This window comes from Trichogramma pretiosum, unplaced genomic scaffold (assembly GCF_000599845.2).
Source record: "Trichogramma pretiosum strain Unisexual culture from Peru unplaced genomic scaffold, Tpre_2.0 scaffold100, whole genome shotgun sequence".
In the NCBI taxonomy this organism is placed as follows: domain Eukaryota; kingdom Metazoa; phylum Arthropoda; class Insecta; order Hymenoptera; family Trichogrammatidae; genus Trichogramma; species Trichogramma pretiosum.
Genome location: NW_019640801.1, coordinates 11,308 through 37,869, shown reverse-complemented (window position 1 = coordinate 37,869; position 26,562 = coordinate 11,308). Strand labels below are relative to the sequence as shown.

The 26,562-nt window shown below is 39.9% G+C and overlaps 2 protein-coding genes across 2 annotated transcripts in view; both read right to left on the bottom strand.

The window, feature by feature from the left end:
- LOC106650650 (bifunctional heparan sulfate N-deacetylase/N-sulfotransferase) overlaps window positions 1–5,881 on the bottom strand; it is an 84,429-nt gene extending 78,548 nt beyond the window's left edge. The window contains exon 1 of the mRNA XM_014368793.2: window positions 4,801–5,881. The gene's annotated coding sequence lies outside the window, so the exon portion shown is untranslated. The remainder of the gene's footprint in view (window positions 1–4,800) is intronic.
- Window positions 5,882–20,698: 14,817 nt separating this feature from the next.
- Window positions 20,699–21,745, bottom strand: LOC106652784 (trypsin 5G1-like). Its single transcript, XM_014371959.2, has 4 exons — window positions 21,671–21,745; window positions 21,301–21,605; window positions 20,975–21,229; window positions 20,699–20,913 (listed from the first exon to the last, which is right to left on the bottom strand). The coding sequence occupies exons 1-4, from the start codon at window positions 21,714–21,716 to the stop codon at window positions 20,764–20,766; spliced, it is 756 nt and encodes a 251-aa protein (XP_014227445.1). The 5' UTR covers window positions 21,717–21,745; the 3' UTR covers window positions 20,699–20,763.
- Window positions 21,746–26,562: the final 4,817 nt, after the last annotated feature.

Genomic DNA, 26,562 nt, shown 5'->3' with positions numbered 1-26,562 from the left:
AGCGTAGAGCAAGCGAGCGAGGGAAGAAGAGAGAGAGAGAGAGAAGGCGAGAGGAAACGAAAGAGAAAGAAAGGCGATGTGTGAAATTTTTGCGTGAAAAATTTATAGACAAAGTCAATGTGATGGAAGCTAAAGTAGAGGCAATATATTCACCTAGACGATGTATAAATTATTCAGCTGCGTGCCTCAAAGGCTAACGTAGTTGAAGTTTAATTGACAAATGGCTACAGTGCATACACACGCGCGCACATATAGGTTTTACTGAAAATTCTATTGTACAAAGTCAAACAAATTTTCCTGTTTGTGTATCTTCTTTGTCCGAGTTAACCCAGTTTGCTCAAAAAGTGAGAATTGATCGATTTACAGGGTAAATAAATAAAATTGACAATAGCTTTTTACGAATATAGTGATTCAAGCCGTATATGTGTACGAGCCGAGAGGGAAACGCTTACATAATCTGATTGGTCTATCATACACGTCTATGTGTGCACATAATAAACATAGCATATGTGTGGATTTGTATATATGGAGCGAGCAGGAAAGGTGTTCAATAGCTTTTATGAAGAGATATTTTGGGCGCAGTGGCGTGCAGAGTTATCTCTAAAGGATGGAGATTGCAACTTGATTGCGCAATTCACGCACGTATACCACTCGAATTGCCCTATTATGAAGGATAGCTTGACTGACTACATATTATATTATTCACACACATACACATTAATGCTTATAAATTGCAGGTTCAAAGTAGGATTTGTATATTTTAAACTTTATTGTGGTTTTATAAAATGACTTTGAAAAATTACTTCAACGTAGATTATGCCGATGAAAAATTATGTAAATAAACTCAAAACTTCTTATAAATCAGACTATAAAAGTTGAAAAATAAAATGGTTTGTATTTTTCGAAAAAGATTTCGAATTATGTCTATTTGATTATTTCAATACAAATTTTAGTCAAGTAAAATAACTGACCTGCGATAAGAATTAACCCAGTGGTTGAAAAAATATGAATTTTCATCCTTTAAGTGTTACTTCAAGTGTTATAACTATTATTCAAAAAAATCATGAGAATTTTTCAGAGACCCTAATTTAATGCTTTTCAGGCGAATTTTAGAAACCTCTAAAAAACCGTAATGGACAATTCAAACAATTCTGAAAAAATTCAGACAGATTCTTTGAAAAATTTCAAAACTTTTGATCGGTGCATTTTTTGTTTAAGTGCTGCTATCTTGATATAGGAAATCTCAAAGATTTTTAAATAAAAGAGAAAACCCCTTTCTATATGGGCCCTAAGGCCCATTCAATAAAACTAAGCATAGGGAGCTTCATTATTAGGTTCCTGGAGACCCTAAAAAAATGTTGATAAAGATCCGTGACCCGAAGGTGAGAAGATCTCCTTGTTAGTGTCAATAGTTTGTTTATGATTCCCTGCTATATTACTTTGAAAGAAAATGGAATATTTTCGTAAGTCATAGTCAAGTGATTATTATTCTTTTCATAACAGTAAATGTTTCTTTGGAGGTCGTAAAGTCAGTTTGTTTTACTTATGTAGTGAATTCAGTTTTCTTTAGTAGTACAAGTTTTTAGCAAGACATGAGAAAAACATAAGATGGTGAAATTTTTCTGAATATTCAAGTAATAAAGCAGAGGTCAGATCGCAGCATAAAACCAGGAATGTAAAAAAATGCAAGCGAAAATGCTTTACCGTATTTCCGTTTTAAAAAAACGTTAGAAATTTAAATCACTATAACAGTTGCCTATGAATACGCGTTTTGATTAATGAAAAAGCCTCTTTATTTCGAATGCGATGCATAAACACACGAATGCAAAAAATATAATTTCCATGTTGCCACTGATGCGTCTGCGTCAAACTCTACGGCCATTAGAATGTTGTCAGTTTTGGGGTTGAATGTTTTTTCTTCCTTCAGAAAAATTTGCATGAAGCAACGAGCGCGCACTATTCATCTCTTTCTACTGCGACTGCATTTGTGCGGCTGGCGCGGCTATTATATATGTACGAGTGCGCGGCGCATGTACGAGCGCGATGAAAACTCTGTAATGTTAAACTTTTACGCGGCTGTTGACGCGCAAAAAAGTTTTTCATCAATTCTCCTACGCTTGGCATGAGAGTCGTCTCGCGGCTAATGCTCGTCAAAGAGTTCCAAGCGGGAGTATCGAAAAATGATGAAATACATCCTCACATAGAAAACAAGCCCAGGGAATATTCCAATGATTCAGAGTTTGCGCGAGGGCAGTTTATTCGGTCAGTTATCATCGGCCTAATAATTCATGGTCCTATTATGGTAGCCCAGCCCAAATCCCAACGTTAAACAAATCGAGTCACATATCCACATCGACACGTACACATTTATCTACTTACATTACGTGTACATACACGACACGACGACGGCTAAACATTCCAACCACGCAAATAAAACCATAGAGAGTTTATAAACTCAAGGTATGCGAGCGTAGGTATAGGTATAGCATGTAAAACGCACGAACAAAGCGGAATAGTGGAGAGGAGAAGTCAAGAGGCGCAAGAGAGAGAGCGGAAAACTAAATTTGTCGCGACAATCGTCCGGCAGACTCGCACATACACACAAGTGAAAACTAGGCCAATGAGCTCCACCGAATGAACGACTTGAATGAGTGGAAAATGAATGAAGTTGCCGAGGGTTCATATACACTGCAGCGAACGCACGGCACAAATTTAGCAAAACGATTTGGTCCTGCAAAACACCGCGCATATTTTGTGTTTACTCGCGCGCCTTATAATTTCTAGGTATACATATACGTAAAGCTGCATTTAATTACACATGGCAATGCAAGAGTGCACGAGTCGGTTCCTTTTTTTTGTACATAAGAACAGGGTCGTGAAAACTCGTTTTCGTACTCGTGTGCGAAAATGTTCCATACAAGTTATACATAATGTACCGTTAACTTTCAAAGAGAAACAGAGAGAAGTCTGACTCGGCATACCGGCTTATTACATTTTTACGAGATCTCGTGCTGTATGTGAGTGTGCCTGTACCCGCGAGTTGTTATAGGCGAATGAAGAAATTTTCGAAATAATTCGACAACTCGAATAAAGTATACAAGCGAATAGGATAATAAAGAAATAACAAGCTGTAGCGAGTCAATTTGGTTTTTTACCTTGCCAAGTCGTAGAAATAAATTTTTACTGGGCGTTTGTATCGAGTCACGCGGTAGATGTTTATCATCGTTGGACATCTCGTTTCATAATATTTTACGTTGATATTCTCTCCCTTTCGCATTTTCTGTCTTTTTAGCTCATGTGTGAGTAAACGATTTTAATCTCGGATACATTTAAAACATATTCGATTGGCTAATCATAAAATCTCTGTATTCTAGTCGATAATTTTTACACGAGTATTCGTAGCTGTCGATTATATTCTGTGCGCACACGAAAACACGCTTACAATTGATAACTATGCGTGATATTAAACGAAGCGTTACGTTCGAGTCCCGCGACAATTACCACGAGCGAACGAATTATTTGCAGAGAATTATTACGTTTCCTTCAGAGCCATCATTTTTCTCGCTTCCATTCGCATGAATGGGCGGACGAAATTAATAGTTATCGTGTTTTTGCGTCGCATGCAATATACGAACTCAACGAGTCGTAGATAATGAAAGTCATTTTCGACATTTTGTTGAGAGCTAGGGTACAAATATACGTACCTCAACGCACCATCTACCTATATAACACGACGCAGCGGCACACAATAATTATTCGAAAGATATTCATAATTATGTCGAAAGAATGTCGCAGCGCAACCGATCATCACTCGTTGGGTGGGATCGTCCCTGAATCGCGAGAATAAAAAAACACAATTTATAAATCGCCGAAAAGAAAAGCATGGGCGTATTCCGGAAACAGACCTTTTGACGCGAGTTGACAAAGTCGCGTAGTCGCGTGTGCTGCGGTTTTGCGAGTTTCTGCTTACTTATGCAATCCAGTTTCACTCGACCAAGCTCTATACGTTAATGTTTTCTCTCGCCAATATAATATGTATATTTGGGCCATATCTCTGTAGCGTAGCTCTACCGAGCCAAGCAGAGAGTGCAAAGATTTGCATATTAATACCCCGAGCTATATATATATACAGGCACAGATACACACGCGTACACGTATATAGAAGCTTTAGCAGCACCAAATAGGAGCTATATAGTTACGCGGGCGCGAACGACTGCTGCGGAGAGCTCCAATCCAGTTCACTGACCTTGTGCAGGCGACCGCGTGTGAGTCTGCTGCTGCTGCGCGTATATTGAAATAACATTACACACATGGTTGGACAAGATAATTTGGCAGATTCAGCGAGTTTGAGCCGTGGCTGAAAAAAAAACGGCTTAGCTAAGCCACTGCCACTTTTTAACAGCTTCTTATCAGTCTCGAAAACTTATTGCACAAGCACGCGCGCAATCTTGGGTAATTTTCTATCGCGGCGCTTCGCGACACGTTTGTAAGGCGAATCTTTTGTTTACACGCGCACATGCATCTAGTCCGATTCACAGTCAAGATAGCAGCGCGACAGCTTAATTAAGATATAGAAATTAGATTGGAGCGCCGCGATTCGTTCAAGCACAAGTTGTAAACGCCGGCGCGTAAACATTTGTGCGAGTCGCACAGTGTCAGCTGCGAGCAAGCGAAAATAATACTAATAATAATAATAGTGATAAACAAGGAGGAAAGAAAGAAAGAAGAGAAGGATGAGAGAAGGTAAATATACGCGCCGAGAGCGTGCATCGAAGATTGCGAGTGTTTGTTTGGACTTACCATGGCAAGAGACATGTGGGTTGGTTGCGTCGAACGCGGAGCGCAGCAATAGCGGCGTACAGTCGTCGTTGGTCGTGTCGGCCGTCGTGGCGATGCGAGGACAAAAAAGGGCCACGGGCGATACTACTCCGATCCAGGAAAAAGAGAGCGAAGAGAGCGAAAAGAGGAGAGCGAGGAATCCCTCGGCGCAGCAAGACGCAGCGCGGCGGATTTCACAGTCTGTTCCAGCGAGCAAGAATACGATCGAGAGAGAGAAAGAAGAGAGCGAGAGAAGGCAAGAAGATCGGGCTGCTGCAGAAGTGGAATATCGTATGGGCAAAGGCAACGTAGCGTGGCCTTGCGCGAGTTTCTTTACCCCGCTGCTGCTGCTGATGCTCCGTTTCTCTCTTCTCTGTATACGCACACACGCTTCACCTATGGAGCACAGTACTGCACACAGTCGGTCGCGTGCGCCTGTGTGCTGCTACGTACGTACGACGCACATACACATGCAGGCCTAGATCTGCACAGCTGCCTGCGCGCGAACAAGCGAGCGAGCGAGCGCCTTGGACTGTCAACACTGCACACGGTAGGCACTGTTTAGCGCGAGAAACGGTCACTCTTCGAGGGATTTTTTGCGACTCCGGGCGCTGGAACTCGCAGGCCGATTCAGCGAGCTCGCTCAGGTTGCGCACGCGAGCAACGACGTCGACGCGCACAACTCGATGACACAAGATTTGCACATAACCTCGAAAACGTTGGAGATTTATCCGGATACGCGATACGTCTGATTTTAAGGCGCAAGGTAAAAGACTCGGACTGGAGCGAGTAGAGTGTCAGAGACGACCGTCGGAGGTTATGTTTCTCGTAGGCAGCGGCCGTCGACGATAGGCTCGGCCGCGAGCATCGGCGCAGTTGCGTGCAAAGTCCGTGGCGAAAATCACTGCGTATCGCGAGGTGAAAGCTCGACCCTGCCGACTGTCGCGGTTGCACTGAGTCACTCGATGCTCTTTACGCTCGTGCGCACATACATATAACGATACACAAACATAGAGAAATATAGTCGTCCGCTAGGAGCGCGGAGCGGCGCAACGTGTCGACGAGTGCGCGACCGGCGTCAAACTGCTGTTTCGTGCCAGCCAGTGCCAGCCAGTCGGTTCGGTCTGCTGCGCCAAACTCGACCGCGTATACGTATAGGTATATATATAGCGACGAGAGTACGGAGCCGCCGTCGCCGCCGCTCGCTCCGACCGAATCCGACTCCGTTCTACGGAGCGCTGGAGGGCGCATGCGGGCGGCTGCTCTGCGCGAAGAGGACGCGCGCCACCCAAATGCCAATGGTCCGCGTTCGGCTGGCTCTCGCTGCCTTTTAAAGCTCCTCGTATACTCGATCCGGCCACTGCTACTGCTGTTAAATGTTTGGGGGCGCATCGCGCGCAGTGGCGAGCGTAACGACCGATCCTGCGGTCCAATGTACCATTCGTTCGATTAGTATCAGGCCTCGTTTCGGTGTAACGGCTGCGACTCGCGAGCAGCTCATCCAAACCAGCCGACTCGTCGTCGTGACTCGCTGAAAAGCAGCCGCACGTGTGTAGCTGTTTCGCGGCAGCAACTGTCGTTTTCTCGTCGATTATTACGATCCGGTTGGGCTCGCGGCATGACTCGGCGCGGATCTCGATCGATCTTTCACGCACTCCGCTGCTGCTCGACGTTCGTTTATTCGTTCGTTCGTTGACGCTCGCTCGAGGTAACTTTTATTTCTTCTCTTTTCACCGCGAGTTTACGCTCGGCGAGGGGGCGCGATCCGCGCGATATAACGAAGAAGGAGAAAGAAAAAACAAAGTCGAGTCTCGCTGCGGAGCGGCAAGTGGTGCAGGACGCGCGAGGCAACGGCGCCGAGTCGTACGTCGCGTGCAGCTCCACCCACGATCCTCGCTCCCCCAGAGCCAGCCGCCCAAGCGCTATACCTACACCTATATACCTGCTGCTACAACCTTACCCTACTTTATACTACACCCACGCAGCCGCCTTACCTGCGCAACGCACTTGACTCCAGCCAATGCCCCATGCACATAGCCAGCGGCTTCTTTTTCTTTTCTTTTCTTCCGACATTTTCTCTCTCCCTTTGCTCTTCTTAATTTCATTTTCACTAGCTTCCAATTTCACTTTACAGGTTTTAGCGCCCAGCCGAATCTATGAGTCGAGAGAAAAAAGTTCTTTAGGATACACGATTTAAAGATCGATAAGTAGGTGGAGATCGGCTGCGCAAACGGGAAAATGTGTCAAATAGCAAGCCGGGTCGCGACTCGTTAACGAGCCGATCGGATGGTCGATTGCACTTGGCTCGCCCTAATTCATTCAAATAAACCCCAGAAAACTCGTGCAACTTGTCAGCTGTACGGTGGCTCGAGGCAGAAAACTGCAGCCGCTAATATTGGCGCAGGAAAAGTTCGGCGAGGCGCGCTGGCATTATCCTTACACCTATTGCTGTACGCGTACGTACATAATGTATGGCTTTAGAGAGAGAGCCGTGAATACTTGACGTACTCGGGCAAAGAATTTCAATATCCGCCGTGCGCGCGAGTTAACACGCCAATTAATTCAGGCTGCTTCTCGATTCCTTTCACGTCTCTTACGGTATTCTGCGGGGCGCAGCGAGCACATCCATCGGAGCTTTAAGCCGTACTACGGCGCGAGACTGCACAGGCCCGGCCTCGTGCACAATACGGCGCGCAACTCGCGCGGCTTGACTCTCCGCACGGCCGTCGTTCGTTGAGCCACCCCCGCAATTGCCGCTTTTCTCACCGGTACATACACTCCGGCGCAGCTTCGTCATCCTCGTGCTCTCGCGCGTGCATGCTCCATGAAAGCCGGCCTGTCGTTGCATTCCTCCTTTATCCGCGACGCGAATATATATAGACGTCTACTTTTATCCTGGGCCGTGCAGCGCATCAGCCTTTCAGCTCTGCTCGTCGTATGTGCCGCACAAAGACGAACTGCAGCTCGAGAATCCTTTGAGAAATACATCGAGCGAATTAGTCGCGGCGCCAAGATAAATGAGCCACGAGCCTCTAATTCGCTCGAGCATATCGACGAATTTCGATTTTACGTATTTATCGCTCGCCCATTGCAGCTCCTATGCGTAAACGTGGGCCCCTTCATTTTCTCCACTTCTCCCAGCGCGGCTCTTTTCACAGTCGTATCGAATTTCACCCGCACATATATTCATAGCTCGTGGACGACAAAAGAGCCAAACAAAAAGAAGAGAACACGTCGCATAGAATACTACATTATATTGGCGAATTCATGTTTTGTTATTTCAAGGATTACGCGCTGTAGCCTAGCATACTGTTGTACTGTCTATCGTACGTAGCATGTATATGAGCGGCTCTAGCAGTGCAAGGAGCTTTATTATTCCGCGCCGTAAGAGTATACGAGCGGCCAGGCGCGGCTTTGTTTTTATTCGCTGGATGATTGGGTTGGGTTCGTATATTGTTGCCCCGGTCGGCCGCGAGAGCCGCCTATATAGCTTCGCTTGATGCGCGGATTATATGCAGCCTGATAAGAGGAAAACGTTATTTTGGCAATTGCTCGGCGCGAAAAAACCGCCTGTGCGAGCCCCAATGTATTGACTTTGGATTTTTTATCGCTGCGCCGCCCTGGCATACACCGACCAGCCCAGCGCCGTCTCTTATATTCCACGTGTAGCTACGCTCGCGTTTTTGTTGTTATCGGCATTTTTCTCATAAAGCATCGGCGCGTATTATTATTCATCTTTATTTGTGCCCGCGCTATATATGTTTTTAAAACTCGATTGTGTGCTAACTCGAGCGCGGCCCACGGCTTAATCCGTAATGAATGATTTCGTTTGGCAAAAATGTATGTATCTTGTGTGTTGTTGCACGCGCGCGCGGCAAAGCTGCTCTACTCTGCCCCTGCTTTTAATTGGACAAAACCACTTTGCAATGCATTTTTGGATTAATATTTTTTGCGCCCATGGCTCGCCCTATTAAAATTCTCTTTTTTCATCAATGTTATTTTCAAGATAACTAAAAGGAATGGTAATGGGATTTATTGAAATAGAAAATTGCCAAACTCCATTTCAAATCTTGCTCTGCGTATGCATTTTTCCTTCGCTTTAATAAATCGAACATAAAAAAGCTTTCCCCATATTTATAGCATTTTAATATTTTACTCGATGAATTTGCATGAAAAAGTCTTTTTTAGAATTGTCAATTAGGGTCTAGTGCTGTACATCTAAATTTTCTAAGCTAAAATGTTATAGACTGCAATGACACGAAATATGTTGGTAAAACAAAAATATAGTAATAAATATAGTATAAATCTATCGCACCTAGATACATACAGACTCATGAGCATCTTTATGAAAATAAGATTCCTTGAAAGTTCTCCTGCTTACAAAAATTATGCGTGAAATAGAAAAAAATCTAATAGATACATAGGAAAACAGAAACTGTAATTGTATGTTAAAAACATTTTTTTAATTTCATGTCCCTTACTTTCCAAATCACAGTTAAATCGACCGAAAAAGCAGCAACACAAGCTCAATAAAATTGCACAAAAAAAGTATTCGCCGGAAGTATATCAGTATGTAAAACTTTCGCGTTTTTTAACGTCTCTCAATTACCTAAGCGAGGGTTTCTTCTTAGTCTTTTGTCTACTTAAGGGAATCTTAAATTAGGTTGTGGTTTTTCTTGACCGTGTGTTTTCATTGACTTGCTTGCGCCAAAGGAATTCTAAGCCTGCAAATTCGCAGTGACTGCGAGTATAGCCAAAGAAAAGGTTGTGTAGGGGCTGCGCGATCAACCTTTTCCAACAAAGCCTTTTTTCGGCGTTCTTTTTCTGATTGTTCATATGTTTAGCTTTGCGACTAACTTACAAATGAATGATCGATATTGTATTATCGCATAAATAGCGGTAGTAATTGTTTGGAAACGATTCGCCACTTCAAAGGGAATATAATGAGACCTACTAAGTGAAAGGAAAAGGTCATTTGTGCGAAAAATTTAATTTTTTTCAACATACATTGTAATCTTTCGGATTATTTACAAAAAAAAAAAAAAAATGAACAAATGATAATGAACATATAATATTGAAAATTTAAACATTTTAAAATGCCTTTCGTGACGAAGTCCATTCTTAATATGTAATTAATAGTTAAAAGTTGGATTCAACAATTCATTCGACTTTTTTTATGCGACAAAACCTTTGCATAAAAATAAACAAATCACGCAGGTAACAATCTATTATGACGTCTCAAAAGTATTGTTTCAAAAGTATTATCGAGATAAAAAGTCTTGAATGGACTTTTTGCGACTTGACCCAATAGTTAGTTATGAATAGAGAGCCACAGACATGAGTCGTGCTTGAAAAGCTGAAGAAAATTAAACTGCTTTTCCCATACATCGTGGAAAGCTTGTTGGCTGGGCCTAACATTGAGGCCTGCAAGATCATTTGCTACTTCTCCGACGCATGTGGAGTCTGACGTCGTGGAGAGGCAAGCTTATTGTATCTATTGGTTATACTATATTTGTAATTGTCTTATGTGAGAGATATAATATATAAATATTATATGTTGATAAAATATTAATAATAAGAAGACTTACTAAAATAAATCTTGTCGAAAAATCTTCGTCTTGTAAAATAATTCCCTCAAAGATTTATCAAATCCATAATATAGATTGATTTTCATAACCAGTAGAGCTATTTTATAGTATTGCATTTAAATTCATAAGAACAGAATAAAAACTAAAAGCCAGTTGGAGTATACTATGCAGTTATTATTGGCGAGGCATAGAAGAATCATCAGTCTCGAATTCATAAATTACGAGGTTAACATTCGCGAAAACTTTCGTGGTAGTATTGCCGTAAATGCTCAACACATTTGCCACCGAGCAATATATACTGCAAAATATTTTATCACTCCGTACGTTGATACAGCCATGAAAAATGGTTTTAGACTGTTTAAATGAGCTTCATGTAACGACATTTCTTGCCGAACAAGTGCGATAAAAATAAAAATTTTCTTAGTTCGAGTTTTCTTATACAAAGATCGGAGTTGATTCAAAGAATTGATTTCACCAAGGGGAGGACGACAATTTATCATTACGCTTTTGCCGCGAAAAAAACGAGTTTGATAAAAAAAATTTGAAAAAGAAAGTCGAGATGTATCGATTGTTTGGCTGTGATGCTTATCATCTAAAATGATAAACGAATACGTTCATACAGAAAATAAGTAAAATGAATCGATATAGTGTGAGATTGAATTCCACTTTATAGATTGGAATTTCAATTTCATTTATAAATAGAAATGTAATAAAGCCATTTCACAAAGCGAAAATTTGACATAAAAGGGAGTAAAACTGTTTTTTTTTAGAGCGACACGTATCGACAATGCATGTATATGGCGATTTTATGCCCGAAACACACATTTACACACTAACACTGCAGTAGACGACATTAGGGAATCGCTGGTAAATTGCGTAGGTGGAACATTTTTTTCAACGAATTTTTTGCACTCCGGAACCAGTGCACGTAAAAATCGCATCATCATCATCATCATCATCATCATCATCTTCGTCGTCGTCGTCGTCGTCGTCGTCGTCGTCGTCGTCGTCGTCGTCGTCAGCGACAGGCTTGTTCAGATATGGAAAATTGCCCGATGTTATCGTTACGTACAGCTCGTCTTGATACTTAAAGTTTTGGAGATCTGTAGCTGAAGTTTTATTTATTTGATGGCAAAGATGGATAATTGATTTTTATGACACTTTGAAAGCTCGTTTACAGGGAAACTTTTTTTTCAGTTCTCGGATAGAAGGCGTTTACAGTACTCAATTATAAGATCATGGAGTGTGCTCGCATAACTGCGCAACGAGCAATTCCAACGAGGGAAATTGTGCTCTTTTGTTTGTACTTGACTGAATAACGAATTCTTTAGAGAGAGAAAAAGAGGGAGAATAATAAATGAAATATTGAAAGTTCGATTGCGTATGAAAAAAACTTTTTATCCGATTAAAGTTTTTAATCGCTATTATGTTGGTGTAATAATGCATAGTCGGTTGAGTGTTGCGTGTTTGGGCCACGGAAGAGAGGAGCAATTAAAATCGTGTCGTTTGTCGGCTAGGCTTTTTGCAATTCTTTCGCGCCACAGTTCTCTTGTCTTTCTCTCTCTCGAACGGATATTCTTTCGTACGTCCAAGCTGGGTACGTGGCAGCATCTAACTGGTTACTTGTGTGCTTTTGAGCTATTCTATATAATGCCAGAGTATAACCGGCGGCGATTTAGAGGCGCCGCCTTATTGTGGCTTTTTGGACAAACATTGCTTGGGAAAGAGAGGCAGCTCGAGTTGCAGGCTACGCGACCTGCAGCCAAATGTGTGACAAATACGGCACGTTTTATACTTTCAACTTTGATCTTGGATGCGAAAAGAAATATGCCTGTGAAAATCTTCGACTCGGATGCGCACTGTAAATTCTGCAAAAAATCTCCGAGAAATGTAAAATCGATCGATGTCTGCGAGTGCTGGGTTAATGCGTCCGAGCATAGCGAGCTAAGTAGGCGTCGGATAATCGGATCGAATAGTTTTGCGTAGGCACGTAGAGTGATATCCTTTAATTAGGCTATAGTAGCAGCGCGTGGCTCCAAGTAACAAAAGCAGTTTCGTACACCAAACCACGCGAAAACTACACTGTACAAGCACTGACTCGCGATATATACGTATACTTGTACTGCGAATACGCGAGGGGAATTGGGGGATAATCACCTCCGGAGCTGAAGTTCGCATTGGCTCTATCTATCTGTCGTGTAGTCGTAGATATATGTATATATATGCGTATAAGTTGATAAAGAGAGCCAAGTGCGATGGAGATGGAGAGACAGATTATGGCACAGGTAGAAGCTAGCTATGTGCGAGCGAGCCTGCCCGTGTTTGTACACGGGGATAGCTTAATTAAGTCGCATTAGGCATTTGGCTGCTCGTTACAAGCATATGCCTGAGCGTGGCAGTATGTATGCTCTCTAAGATGCTGCGTGTACGTATGCGTGGCTCGCCGGCGAATTGGCTCAAGTCCATTTAATGCAAAAGTGTTGTTGCTCTGATAAAATTCTGCCTTCTTCTCAGACAAGTTCAATATGCTCCTGTTGAAGTAGAGATTCAATAAACGTTCCTCGCGTGATGTCCAAAACTAGGAAGTACAAAATAATTTGAAGTGCTTTTTTTCAAATCTTTATTTTATCATTAGCGTATCATATTAAAAAAAATTTATTTCAAGGAATGTGAAGAAACAGAAAAAAATTCAATGAAAAAGTACGGTACTGTATTTATAGAACGACTTTACAAATACTTGTACTTTTGTTTACAAATTGTAGAGCGATCTGCAAAGTAAGCTACCATTAATTGTCAAGATGAATATTTAACAGTATGAATTACTTTTTTTAGCTGCCGTCATAGATCTGATGGTTTATTTGGGGTGCTATAAAATAAATACTAAGTACTCCAAATACACATGTATTTAGAATCTTAAACGTTGCAATTAATTATACGGGTGATCATATGTATAATTTGGTGGCATTAATTGAAAATGTGCTGAGACCTCTCATAATCTATCTATGCACTGCAAAGTTTAACTCTTTAACGCCTGAAATGACCATTTTTGGACAACATTTATAGCGATGAATTACACCGGCTAAAAATTGTTTAAAAAACTTTTCAGACATCGTTTCTCACGTAAAATTTAATGTACTTTTCGAATCCAGGGTCAAAATTAAAAAAAAATTATTGAATAAAAAGTTATTAACAATTTTGTAAAAAAAAACATGAAATTTTGAGAAAAAAATCTCGTTTAACTCAAATTTCAACACGAAAAAAAGGTTCGCTCGTGCGTCTCACGCATATAAATTTGGTCAATGGCTTGTATACTTTATTGTAAAATAGTTAGAATTATGAAATTCAATATGGCGATCATAAATATGACTCCCGAAGACCTGTATATCATAAAATGATTTCGACAATTTTTAACTCGATAACCATCAACTTTACGAGAAAAAGTTATGCAAGAGTCATTTGACCATGGCAGCATTTTTTGGAAAAAGTCATACAGCTGAGGAATAATCCGCCAGGAAAGCATCGTGCTCGGTGAAAATCTGCCACATCATCTTACGAGCAAGTGATCGGCTTGTCATGTAACACCGCATCTCTTGGTCGAGTCGGGTGGATTCATGCGTTAAATCAAAAGCAGCCAGTTTCTTCGCGGCAATGTTCTATCCCGAGCTCGCTTCGAGTCCAAACAAAATCCATAAATTTTCGCTTTGCCGCGTACATATAGTTACTCACATGTACGTAGGCACACACACATATTTGTGCGTTCACACCTAAATGCGCGCACACACATTCGTAGGGTGGTTTCCGCGTCACAAGTTTTCCCTACGAGTTCCGAAAGTAGTATTTCTGCGGTGGAAACTAAGACCGTGTGTACATCGTATAGCTGTATACAGGCGCAGTCACGTGCGCGCGTGTGTGTGCGCGCACAACTGTAAATATCTACTCACACACTGGCACACGTGTATAGAAGGTCGACTCACCTCGCAGCATAAATAATGCAAGGGGGTTGGCCTATATAATTCTTCTGCTTGGCCTCGCTCTTGCTCCGTCCTGTCGTTTGCACGAGCCAGATGGGTGGGATGGCTTGCGAGCTTTGCTTGTAATGTTTCGTCTGCGAGCTTTTGCGCGAATCTTCCTTACGATCCCGAAGAAAAGAGGAGGAAACGTCTCTTCTACCGTTGTATATACATGTATATAATACGTGCGTATATTACAGACAAGTACATAGATAGCAGCCACCATGAGTGGATGAACAATGCACGAAGAGTTTGAGGTTTTCGAGAGACGGATTTAAGGGAGTGACGCTTTAATGGGACTTGCATTAGATTTTCGTCTTATGCAGCTACGTTCTAGAAGCCGAAAAGGGGATGGACGAACCATACACTTTTCCAAGTTTTGTAGCTACAGCTCGCGCACTTAACTTTTTCTTTATTGTCAGGGCAAAAACGAGTCCAAGGAGATGGTCGGGGGTAATTTTCCAAAACTTTTTGAATTATGATTAAGAAATTACAATTTTTCAGGTAAGCTTGGCATGAAATACCACGAGCAGCTACAGCAGATAAAACGTCAATTATCTAATAGAAAAGTCGGTACGAAAGCCACAGCGAGCTTCTCATTCATCATTGGCGATTGATACGGACGAGCGAAATGTGCCCGCAAAGTATCGATGACGTAGCTGGGCGCGTCGGAATCATTCATTAGGGGCAAATAGAAATGCCGAATTACAAGCTCGGAGTTGGCGAAACAGCGATGCCGAGCTTACGCGTTTGCGTAAACAGCTAATCAGCTGGAGAAGCGAAGCGGGCGTCGATCGCTCGGATAGATCGTGCCTGCAGTACGTCGCGCCTTCGTATACGTTTAATCAAACTGCATCAAAAGCGTCGGCCATCCGATAGAACTTGGGCGTGAATTTCGGGAGTAAACTTGATGCATTTGCTTCATTCGCCGCGTTTGCAAACACGTGTACACGCTACAGATGTGTTCCGGAGGAGCTTAGCTCGCCCCTTTAGGAACGCAGTGTGCCGTGCTTTCTCTCTCTCTCTCTCTCGCTCTCTCTCGCTAGCTCTCTTTGCTGTGGCAGCCATGCCACATACATACATACCTACACATAGTTGTAACGCTGAGCCAAGCTCTGACGAAGATGAATTTGTTGGGACCTCCCCTGTCGCGACTCCGAGTGCAATTCATCAGGCTAATTGAGCTCTAGGCTAGTTTAACTGGATATCGCGTTGCTCTTACAAATATATACCTATATACGTGTGTAGTTCGCATGTATTATGTTATTCCGTAATGGCTCGTTAATTGTGACTCGCAGCAATTTCATCGCGAGCAAGGGAGGAATTCTTGGTCGTTATGCAAAATGCCATGTTCTCGGGCACGAGCCTCGACCTGCCCAAATAGTCGGCCGCTTAGCCGAGTACTTTCGCCATGAAATTGCTCCTTTTTTATTCGCCATCGTTCGATTCAATTTAGCTTCAGCGTGCATGCTATGAGGTGCGCAATCAATACCAGTTCGGCTGGCAATTGTAATTCAATAGAGCTGCAGCAGCGATAACACAAAAAAAAAAAAAGAAAAAGAATCGCAGCCTCTTTTCGAGTGCAAATGCGAGCTGATTGTCGTGAAAGCAATAGGCGCTGGGTAGCGATTCATTTTTCACTCGTCGGAAAGTCTCAATCTTCAGTTAGCACTTTGGCTGGTGTGAGCCATTCAAACTTGGAACTAACAGCTTCCCTCTCTCGCTCTATTCTGCTGTATACATTTCTCACACATCCTTGGCGTGAGCGAGGCGAAAGAGGGAAGCTGCTGCTGCTGCTGCTGCTACTCTGCAGCCCTCGTTGAAACAAAGTATCTACTGCTCGGCTAACAGGATTGTTCCGCACCTTCATTTGACTTCTTCGCCTATGTGTATTTCCTGCATAATTGGATGCCAAGGCCTGCCACGTTGTATATTCATGCAACGCCATTCTCTAATGGGATATTGTTGCTGCTACTGCTGTTGCGAGCGCTGTTGTTACTGTTGTTGTTGTTGCTGTTGTCGTCGTTGTTGTTGTTATTGCTGCTGCTGCTGCTGTTGCCAACGCTCTGTTCAAACTCTACTTATACACCTAAAAGCTGTGACATATACATTCAATTTCGCTCTTTTACCGCTCACCTTTTCTACTTGCAAAGGACGATTTAATTCGTAACTTTCCGACAAGTTGAAAATTAAGCCAAACTCGAAAGTACTATTACTGAGTCGTAAATAGGCCTTAGCATTCTTTACATCGAATCAACGATGAGTTCCTTTGAACGCTTATAAATTGCGACGAACAGAAAAATCTACGTTATGGAACGAGAAGTTGTCGGCAAATGCACACGCGATACTTTTCCGTGGATTTGTTGCGCGAGGTTTGGCTACTCCAAGTTTGGCTGATAGCCAAGCCACAAGCCTGGAAATCCATCGAGCGTCCGTTGCGATTTCGGAGGCTCCGCTATTTTTTTCCCCGACAGCCCATACATTATATGCTTTTTGTCGGAGAGCAGTATTCTTGCCGGATCTTGTGCTTGCAAACTCGTGTCCGACATTCTGCTCCTTTTTTTTCATCTTTCTCGCTACTGTAGCTTACGCTTCATCTCTACAGCTGCTCAATTAGCCATTGGAGCTTCGTTAGTAGCTCGAGGTGTGGAACAGCGTTACCCTTTAAAGGAGAAGAAAAAAAGGATCCGACCGGACGAGCAACGCGTATAATGAGGATAGCAGCTCGCTATGCTCTACACTATCATGCGGATCATCGAAGGATAAGGCCGACTTTTTTATTCAATGTTTTTAATTAATAACAAAGTTTTAATTAACTCGCTGAAAATATAAGCGCATATCGTCATAGTATAACATAAAATCGTTGGTTCGAATGCGAGCCTTTGGAAATGATGCTGTAATAATTGCGAGCTTGCGTAACTACGTAATTTGTAAACACGATCCTCGACACGGCGGTTGAGGCCGGGCAATAAAGCGGCCTGGAAAATAGCTGCGCTCGCCGTGACGACTGCCTCGTTGTTATTAGATCGCGCCCCGTCAATATTATGAGATTGGCCGTTGCTATGCGCGTACGTACACATACACACACACGCACGGACGCGCGCCTACATCGTGCAGCTTTATTTTCCGTGTCAGCTAGCAGCTCGCGCATAACGTTACAAATCAAAATCATCGTGGCTTAAATACACAGCCATGTGCGCTGTGCCGCGGCTCTAAACGTAATTAACGCCGTACATACCAGCGCATTCGAGCTTTCGTTACACGCGCACGCAGCTTTGGACGCACACGGCCGTACGCACTTAGCTACACGCTCATCGTGCTTCATTAAATTAATCCCGTATACGTTGAATATTTAGTGAGTGCACAGCTTCGGACGTGCATCCGCGTATATGAATATGGCAGCCTGCTGCAAAGATGATTCTGTATTTGCGAGCCTTACCTACGTATAAATGGACCGTATCGTTAAATACACTTGTAATATATTGTTGAGAGCTAGCTTGAGAGTGATTCCTTCAACTTCCTTGGATTGCTTCGACCTTCGGCGATGATGTCACCTTGAGAGGAAAACGGGCAGGTCTCGGAAAGAAATAGAGAGACGGGCTAATTTTCCATGTTCTCGAGTCGAAGTCCCGAGAAGCTCTGAACTCGAAATTTTATTCACTCATTTTTTTCTCAGACTCGTGAGAATTCACTCGCTTCAACTTCTCATCGCGTATTTACTCACTAACCTTTGACAGCAAACGTAATAATTTACTGCCATATACAGTTATTTATCAATTCACAAATCTTCAAAAATAGCAATGCAATATACTTTTATTTGCTACTTTTTGATTTAACTTAAAGGCAACATTTTAATTCATGATTATGACCTGTACAGGATCATTTCAGATATGTTTTCAAAAAAATGTTTTCACAAAACATTGGAAAAAGTGGAAGATGTTTAACTCTTGGAACTTTTCAACCCTGCAGAGCTCAGGCGAAAAACTGCTTCACTCAAAAAATTCATTTAAATTATAAGAGGGGTATTTTCTGTTTATCTCATTGGAAAATAAAACAAACAGTAATTCATGGAAATTCCAGATTGATATAAAGTACAATTCCGTCTAATGAAAAGAACTAGTCTTATTTTCATAATTTTTTATGCATTTTTCATCAGCATGATTCATGATGCCAACACACGTGATAACACATTTTTAGGAGAGTGAATCATACATTATACTAATGAGATTTGACAATCATCCTAGTCTCGTAATTGTACAATTTTTTCGGACAACTGTTTGAAATTTTTTGAGAATGATTAAATGAAAATAAGAGCCAATACTATTAACTAATTTAATTTTATGCATTATAATAATTGAAATTATTTTTCTCGAAAATTTTAAAAAACTTTTGACTGAAAAGAATGTAACAACTTTAAATGATAGACCAAATTCTCAGTCTTTCCAATTTTTGTTCTCTTACAAGAAAATGGAGTCGTAGTAGCAGATACAATGATATTTTACAAGCGATAATTATATTTCATGGAAGAAAGTAACACTTGAATCTTACTTTTTGCAGACTTTATTCAATTTGATAATGAAACAATCAGAGAGATTTCCATAATTTTTAACTTCTGCGTGAAGTTTTAAAACTTATCATTGTAGTCTATTGAATTAAAGTACCATGTGTTGAAAACATTAAAAAAATCACGAAATTCCTTGAAATCGTTCATAACATTTTATACAGACCAAGAATCATCGCACGAGGTGAGTATGACAATTTTTAATGAATTTTTGTCTCATTATTCTGTTTAGCCATATGGGTCATGGCTTTAGAATATGTAACTTAGCACAAACTGCATTGAAATTACTACTCAACAGAGCTGCTCAAACGCCAGGGTCTGACTGAACTGCTGTCCCGATAATTCACATCGGCTTGATTAACTTATATATCGATTAAGCTAGTTCGATAATTTATTCAAAATTCATGTAATAAAATTACATAATTTTGTTTCTTCGGTACTTCAAGTAATATGTTTTTCAGTAGAATTTTGTTTCCTGGCAAAGCGTAAAAAGTTAGATTCAATGCAGAGCATCTCCATTATGTACGTGCTCCATTCCTTTTTACGTATGCGATTCACTTCATGTGTTTACTTGTCAACTTTCAATAGATTTCTTTCTATCTAACTTAGTCCTGCAAAGCTTCTATATTACTTTACTTATACATTCTCTTCTAGAAAAAATGTGACAGTTCAGCTTCAGCACACGTACACTTTTTGAAAAAAAAAGGAAAGAAAAAAATTAAGAAAGAAAGAAAGCACAAGGCGGGTGTATGAAAAACTCTTATATGCACGCCACCGCCGCGACAACGTGCAAGTTTTTTGTTTACGCTGAAGCACGAATTTCCGTAGTTTCGCGTGCTTGCGGAGACCTGCCGCTTTCTTCCGTAGGGTTTGTTTTTCACGATACACGCGTTTTTAAACTTTTCTCGCGGCTGTCGGTTAGCAGCGTAAAGCGCCATGCGCAGCGTCTGTACTTTTCTAATATAGTTTTTTTATATGCTTCTGATATTTCGGTATATGGCTCGGTAAAAGTTCTGCAGCTGTCAAAAGAGAAAAGTTCGAATCGGTAATGTCATTCTGGAGTGAAAATTCAGAAAATTACTTTTAATTTCGTACGTGTGCACTAAAGTCAAGTAAAATTCGCTGAATTTGAAGCAATTGTGGCTAAGAGGAAGCCGTCGCGCAAGGGTATGTAATTTTAATGACCACACAGCATGGCACGCATTTATACAATTAGAGATAGATATTTACAGGGTGTAAGCGAGATATCCTTTTGGATGTATGAGTATGGAGCTGTAACTATTCAACTGCGAGAGAGGATGAATGCGCAAGCCGACGACTTTGAAACTTTAGTCATTAGGGCCCCACAACTCGTGCAATTGCTCACTTCGTATTCCTGCATCGGCGAGTAAGAGTTTTGATCGTAATCTTTGCTAATTCTCAAATGTTTTCTCGCTAACAATTTGGTTACTAATATTCGGGTAGCTTAACATAAAAATAGAGAATATATGTAAATTTTAAAAACACTTGTAAATTGTGATAATTGAATATGAAGAAGAATATAATTATATAAATATCGAGTAGCAATTTGTATGTAAGCAGTGACAGTACGTCAAGAGTTGTAAGTATGAATGGTTTTGGGAAAAGATGAGCTTCGTGCTCTCACGTTATATGTATTTATACTTTCATCATATTTATACTTTTATATAATTATTATAAATTATAATACATCATTTATATAATTCATTTTTTTTTCAACGTGCGTCGTTAAATTTTTATAATTATACTTCAGATTTGAGAAATTGGTTTAAGAGTGATATAAGATACGTTCGATCCAATTTCGGAATCTGAAAACATTCGTGTAAACGTCACGGTGCCCTTTGCCACAGCCACGCACCCATGATGTTATACCATAAACTCTGCCATCCTGACCAACTAAAGGACCTCCACTGTCACCCTGTTGTAAAGGAAAGTATAAACTTAGGCTCTCAAAATGATCATGTAATTTTCAAACTTACTTGACATGCTCCAACTCCAAAACTATTGAAAGCGCAAATTTGAACTTCGGGATTGATATCACTATCATGTTTCGTTTTACATTCTTCACCCGAATGCATTCGCATTCGGGCTACTCTCAATACGGATGATGTTGAAGTTTCGTTTTGTTTCAAGTAACCCCAGCCGGCAATTGTTGCTAGATCGTTACTTTGTACAGGTCTTAATGGCAATTTGACCGGTAACTGTCTTGCATTATATATAATCGGATTTTGTAGCTATACGGATGAAAGTTAAGACAGTCAGCATTTAATTTTTCTATCTTATTAGGGTAACAAAAAATATATACTTTGATTATGGCGATATCATAGGCCCAAAAAGTCTCAGCCCCCACGTAGTTGCTGTGAGTAGAAATTTCAACAATATGATGAACATCTCCGGCATTGGCATGAGCCGATCCCGTATAAATTACACTATTTTTACGGTAAGGCACTACACAATGAGCTGCCGTGAGTATATGGAAAGGGCTTATAATAGCCCCACCGCAGTAATGTCCATCCAAAGGATTACTCAAAGACACTTGATATGGATGCAATTCGATTACCGGCACGACTGATCCACCGACGATTCTACCCCTTTTGCAAAACGCCAATCCTGCAAGCCATTTGATTTCAATTGTTTGTATTTATAAATATATTATTCGTAAAAGGATTGCTCACCTGTAAATAAAACAAAGCTGAAGGCTAAAATCAACAGTTGTTTCATTGTGCAATTTCGACTTTAAAATGAAGTACTTTTCATGTTGTATAGCGTACGTATTGAAATTTAAATGGATAATAGGAGCATTTATTATATTTTGATGACGTATATCACGACTTTGTAAGTTTTACTTGAAACCCACTTTTTTAAATATTCATAGCGCAATGTTTATCATTGACTTTTGAAATATCGGTTAAAATTGTTTCAGCACCAAAAGGCCACATGCTTATAGATATAGGAAATTGAAACCATTTGGCAATGTTTAATTTTGCTGATCCTAAATTCTGCCAATGCATGGCATGCTAACGTGCATCGAATTAGCCTTAGAGTTATGAAGAATATTTAGCAACTCGTAAAACTCGTCAACGCACACGAGTAAATAAATTCTCCGTACAAACGGTTGCCGGGTACATAACACAAATTCAACAAGAAGTTTTCCAATAACTTTTTTACCTTAACTTTGCTCACTGACGCACATTTATTTATACACAGCTCGTGATGCAGTGAATCGAATTTGCCGTGGCAAAATCTCATTTTTAAATATTGAGTGTGTGCATGTGTGGCTTGCAGTACTACGCGAAGCAACAGTAGCAGCAGCAACAGCGGGTATGTGTAGGCGCGCACATCAAGCTGTCAATTTTATATAGTATGGCACGCGCGCGTACGAGCGCTGGTATTACTAAAAGACGGCGCTGGAAAAACTCTCGCTGGATTACAGTTGTGCGTGGGCTTTATTCTGATCTACTTCCAAGAAAATCACACGTTTTCATAGGCAGCAATATTGCATCGAAGGCTTTTTCGCTCAACGCCTAAAGTTGCCACTTTAATTTCGGCGTAAGCAAACCGTATAATTTTAAATATCTCTTGGCCACGAATCAGGAAGATAAAGTATATTTGAATTTGAATAATTTGAATGTTACGAAATTGCATTTTTAATCATGTCTGGCGCCATCCCAAACTACACCGAAAACACCATTACTTTATAATTCCTACTTTACAGGAGAAAAAAAAGTGAAAAGTTGGCTTTGGAGTAGTTACACATGTTGAGGTAATCGCAATTAATATTGCTCGCTTTCTGACCCCTGTCCCCTCTTTCTCTTGCCCTCTTTAGTCATATATACCGATTCGCGCGCGATGCCTTTTCGGTTGTAGGCTTCAGCGCGCTCTAAGCAAACGTTTGCCCAATCTTTGGTCATACAGGAATGATAGTGGTTGGAAAGTGCTCGGCAATACACGTTTGCAAGTTTTCTAATTAGCGAATGCCTCTAGCTAATTGTGCGTCAAGAGAGTATAGGAAATTTACACGAACGCACTGTATACACAGTTTGCAAAGGCAAACTTACGATGTTTTACGTATGTTTATGTTGTTTAATCAACTTTATGATCTTGAAAAGATTTTTAAAAGTAGCATGCATGACAAGTTTATTTATAAAAATTACCTCTACAAACCATCAGATTGAAATATTTCTTTTTTTTTTTTATTTCTTATAAAGCGCAATTATGCGAAATCGCTTCTTAATCTCTTTCATATCTATACATACTCACTCGCAATCCGTCATTGTCAACTGAACCGTCTGCCTGAGCTCTTTTTCTGCATTATATGCTGCATCTGTGTGCGTGACATATTTCATCAAATACATACACTTACTCAAACCTGCCGTCTTGGTATTGAATTTTTCTTTTTATCGAACCATAAATAAAAGCAGCAAGAAAGATGATGTAGCTTTAACACTACAGATTAAACTCTGAGTAATCTTATGGAGGACTACCGTAATGTTGTGAAGTGCGAATTTCACATAATCCATATTTTGCAGACGATAACATTATAAACATCATCGATCAGATGCATTTTCACAGGGTTATACAGCGATTTTGAAATATCTATACACATAAAATATAAAACAGACAATTTTGAAAAGATCAAATTATGTCTTATTAAAAATTTTTATAATTGAAAAAGCAAAAATCGGGTTTTTAAATTTTTTTAAGGTATACAGTTATTTCATTTTGAAATCTACAAATAGCCTTTCAAACTGTGTTTTGTATCATCTTTGCATGCAACCTTTTTGAATAATACTAATAAACAATTTTTTTTTTACTTTTCATTCTAGATTCGTAATACTATCAAAGAATAGTATATTTTGCCCCCAGGGGGTGAAATACTGAAAAGTCTCAGAGCACGTGGAATTCATCAGCCTCGGCTTCACCTCGGCTGATAATCAGTATTTTACTAGCATAAAAGCCTTGTTTTTGAAAATGCATGGGAAAAAGCATGATCTCAAGAGCCTATTTGATATTTAAACCTTTGAGAGGTAATCTAAGGAAAAGTCATGAAAATTCTGGTGAGACTCGTACCTTATTACAGGATCATGTATAAGTTAAAAAAATTGCCAAAAATTGAGCCCGGACACAAAAAATTTGTCTTTAACTTTTTTTCTTGGGATATTTGTTACAAATAAAAAAATTGTTGAAAAAATCTAAATATCTTCACATCAGTACATGCTCAAAAAATTAATAAAGAAGTATGCAAAATTTCAAAAGGATCAGTTCAATACTTTTGAGTTATGTTTCTCACAATTGGAAAAATTCATTTCGAAAAATCTATGTTCAAAGACTCACAATTTTCATTTTTCGAAATGAAATTGTTAGAATTGGTGAAAAGCGTAACTCAAAAAGTGTTGTATCGAGACTTTTGAAATTTTGCTCATTTCTTTTTTAATTTCATGAACTTGCTCTAATATCGATTTTTCACCAATTTTTCTGTATATAACAAATTTACGGAAAATAAGGTAGAAAGCTAGATATCGAAACTAACAAACAGACCACCCCAGCTCCGGGTCATGAATTTGCTACAACATTTTTTTGGAGTCTTCAGGCACCCAATACTGAAGCTCCCTGTGCTTAGTTTGATCTCATGGGCATTAGGGCCCATTTTTAGAGGATTTTCCAGATTATAAAAAAATCTTTGATCGATTTCTATATCGATATAAAAGTACTTGAACGAAAAAATGCAAAGATCAAAAGTTTTTTAATTTTTCAAAGAATCTGCTTGAATTTTTCCAGAATTTTTGAGACCGTCTATCACTTAATTTAAGAGGCCCAGATTTGACGCTTTTTTATAGATTTTAGGACTTCTTAAAGAGAGTGATAGAGATCAAACGAAGCACAGGGTGCTTCAGTATTGGGTACCAGGAGACCCCAAAAAATTTTTGGAGTAAATCCATGACCCGGAGCTGGGGTGGTCTCCTTGTAAGTAGAAAATCCCAAATTTCAAATTGAAAACTATATATCCCCCGTCCAAATTGGTGGCATTTTTAATTCGTTTTTCAATTAAAATATTTTAACAAAAAGAAATAAGTTCTCAAAAAAAACTTAATCGTACCATAAAAAGTTGAGGGATTCTTCAAAAACATATTTAAGAAAGTGCAATAATTAACATTCAATCGAATCCATTTTGAATTTCCTACTTTTTGCTTGGTATAATACATGTTTAGAAAAATTATGAAGTAAATATTTCTGTAGATTAATATAATACTTTGAGACTTTTTTGTTTTAAGCTAATAAAGTAATAAAATGGCCATTAATCATTGTCATGAATTTCAAACAAATATCAAGTTAAATATAAATTCCACTACAATAATAAAAGTAGAAGCAAAAATCATACATGGTTTACATTAACTATTCATCATATAACTTTCGTGTACATTCGTGTGAAGATAAGTGTAATAAAAGCGTAACGTGGGTACTTCAATTTATCATATTCTCAGCTGCGACGAGTGTTATAAGTATAACATTATACATATAACTTATAAATTCTTTTAAAAAACTCCTTTTCTCGTGGTGTCATGTCAGAGAAAAAGTTTGCAAAGAGCGTAAAGACTTTTTGTTCCCTCCGAGGAGCTGCTGGACGTGAATACACTTTTGAACTGATCCGCAAGAGCTACTTCCTTTTGCATATCGAGCTGACTCGAGCTCACTAGGTTTCGTTCCATCAACACCTCGGCATTGCTGTCTCAAAATGTATACTTATGCACTGTACATACATATATTCCGAGACCGAGTTTATTTCGAAAAATTTTCAACTTGTATGATGTCCCACAGGGCCGAACTATCAAAGTGCCTTTCTACTAACTTCTTTTGATGTTTCTACGCTGATATGCAATGGTCATGAAATGTTTTATTGGAAATTCAAGATTATAGGAGATATTCTTGACGAATCGTATTGAAATATACGTTCATAGAATCGTGATGTATAGTTATTTTACTATAGCAAGCTTCGATCGAATTGATCGAATGTTCCAATTCTTTTTTTCCTTTGGAACAAATCTCGATGGTAGTGCGCCAATATTTACTTTTAAACGTTCAACTTTCCTGACGTCATTAAAGTTCCACGGTAGAAATGTAATTCAACGTTAGTGAAGTTTGTTAATTATACGAACCTAGCCAGAGTCAATGTAGGGCGGGTGCGGGCCCTTTCTCAAGCATAGAAAATCGATACATTTAGTGGAGCTACTTTTCCAAGTAAATTATCTAAGAAATGCAAATATAATTTGCCTGTAACTTTGCTCCCGAGACAATTTGCAAACTTCGATATGCTTAACGTTGATTCATCATTAATTACGTCAAAGCGCTGCATGAAAAGTTAATAATCACATGAAGGGACTCTTGGAAAAGGTACAATAATGACAGAATTGATACTACTTACTTTAAACATTACCACAAATGGCATTGTTCAATCTGTTTAAGGTCGAAACTAGAGAAAAACAAAATTGCTTGGTATCTTATATGTCTGTTGTCCGATTGCTGGTTTGAAATGAAAAAATAATAAAGAACAATTTTTTTTCTGGCCGAA

What these genes read in the sequence shown, in the direction of transcription:
- LOC106652784 (XM_014371959.2), bottom strand. Translation starts at nt 21,716, where the DNA reads ATGAAACAACTGTTGATTTTAGCCTTCAGCTTTGTTTTATTTACAG. An exon ending in CAGCTTTGTTTTATTTACAG is followed by an intron (nt 21,606 to 21,670) that starts GTGAGCAATCCT and finishes AATGGCTTGCAG; the next exon opens with GATTGGCGTTTTGCAAAAGG. An exon ending in ATGATATCGCCATAATCAAA is followed by an intron (nt 21,230 to 21,300) that starts GTATATATTTTT and finishes TCATCCGTATAG; the next exon opens with CTACAAAATCCGATTATATA.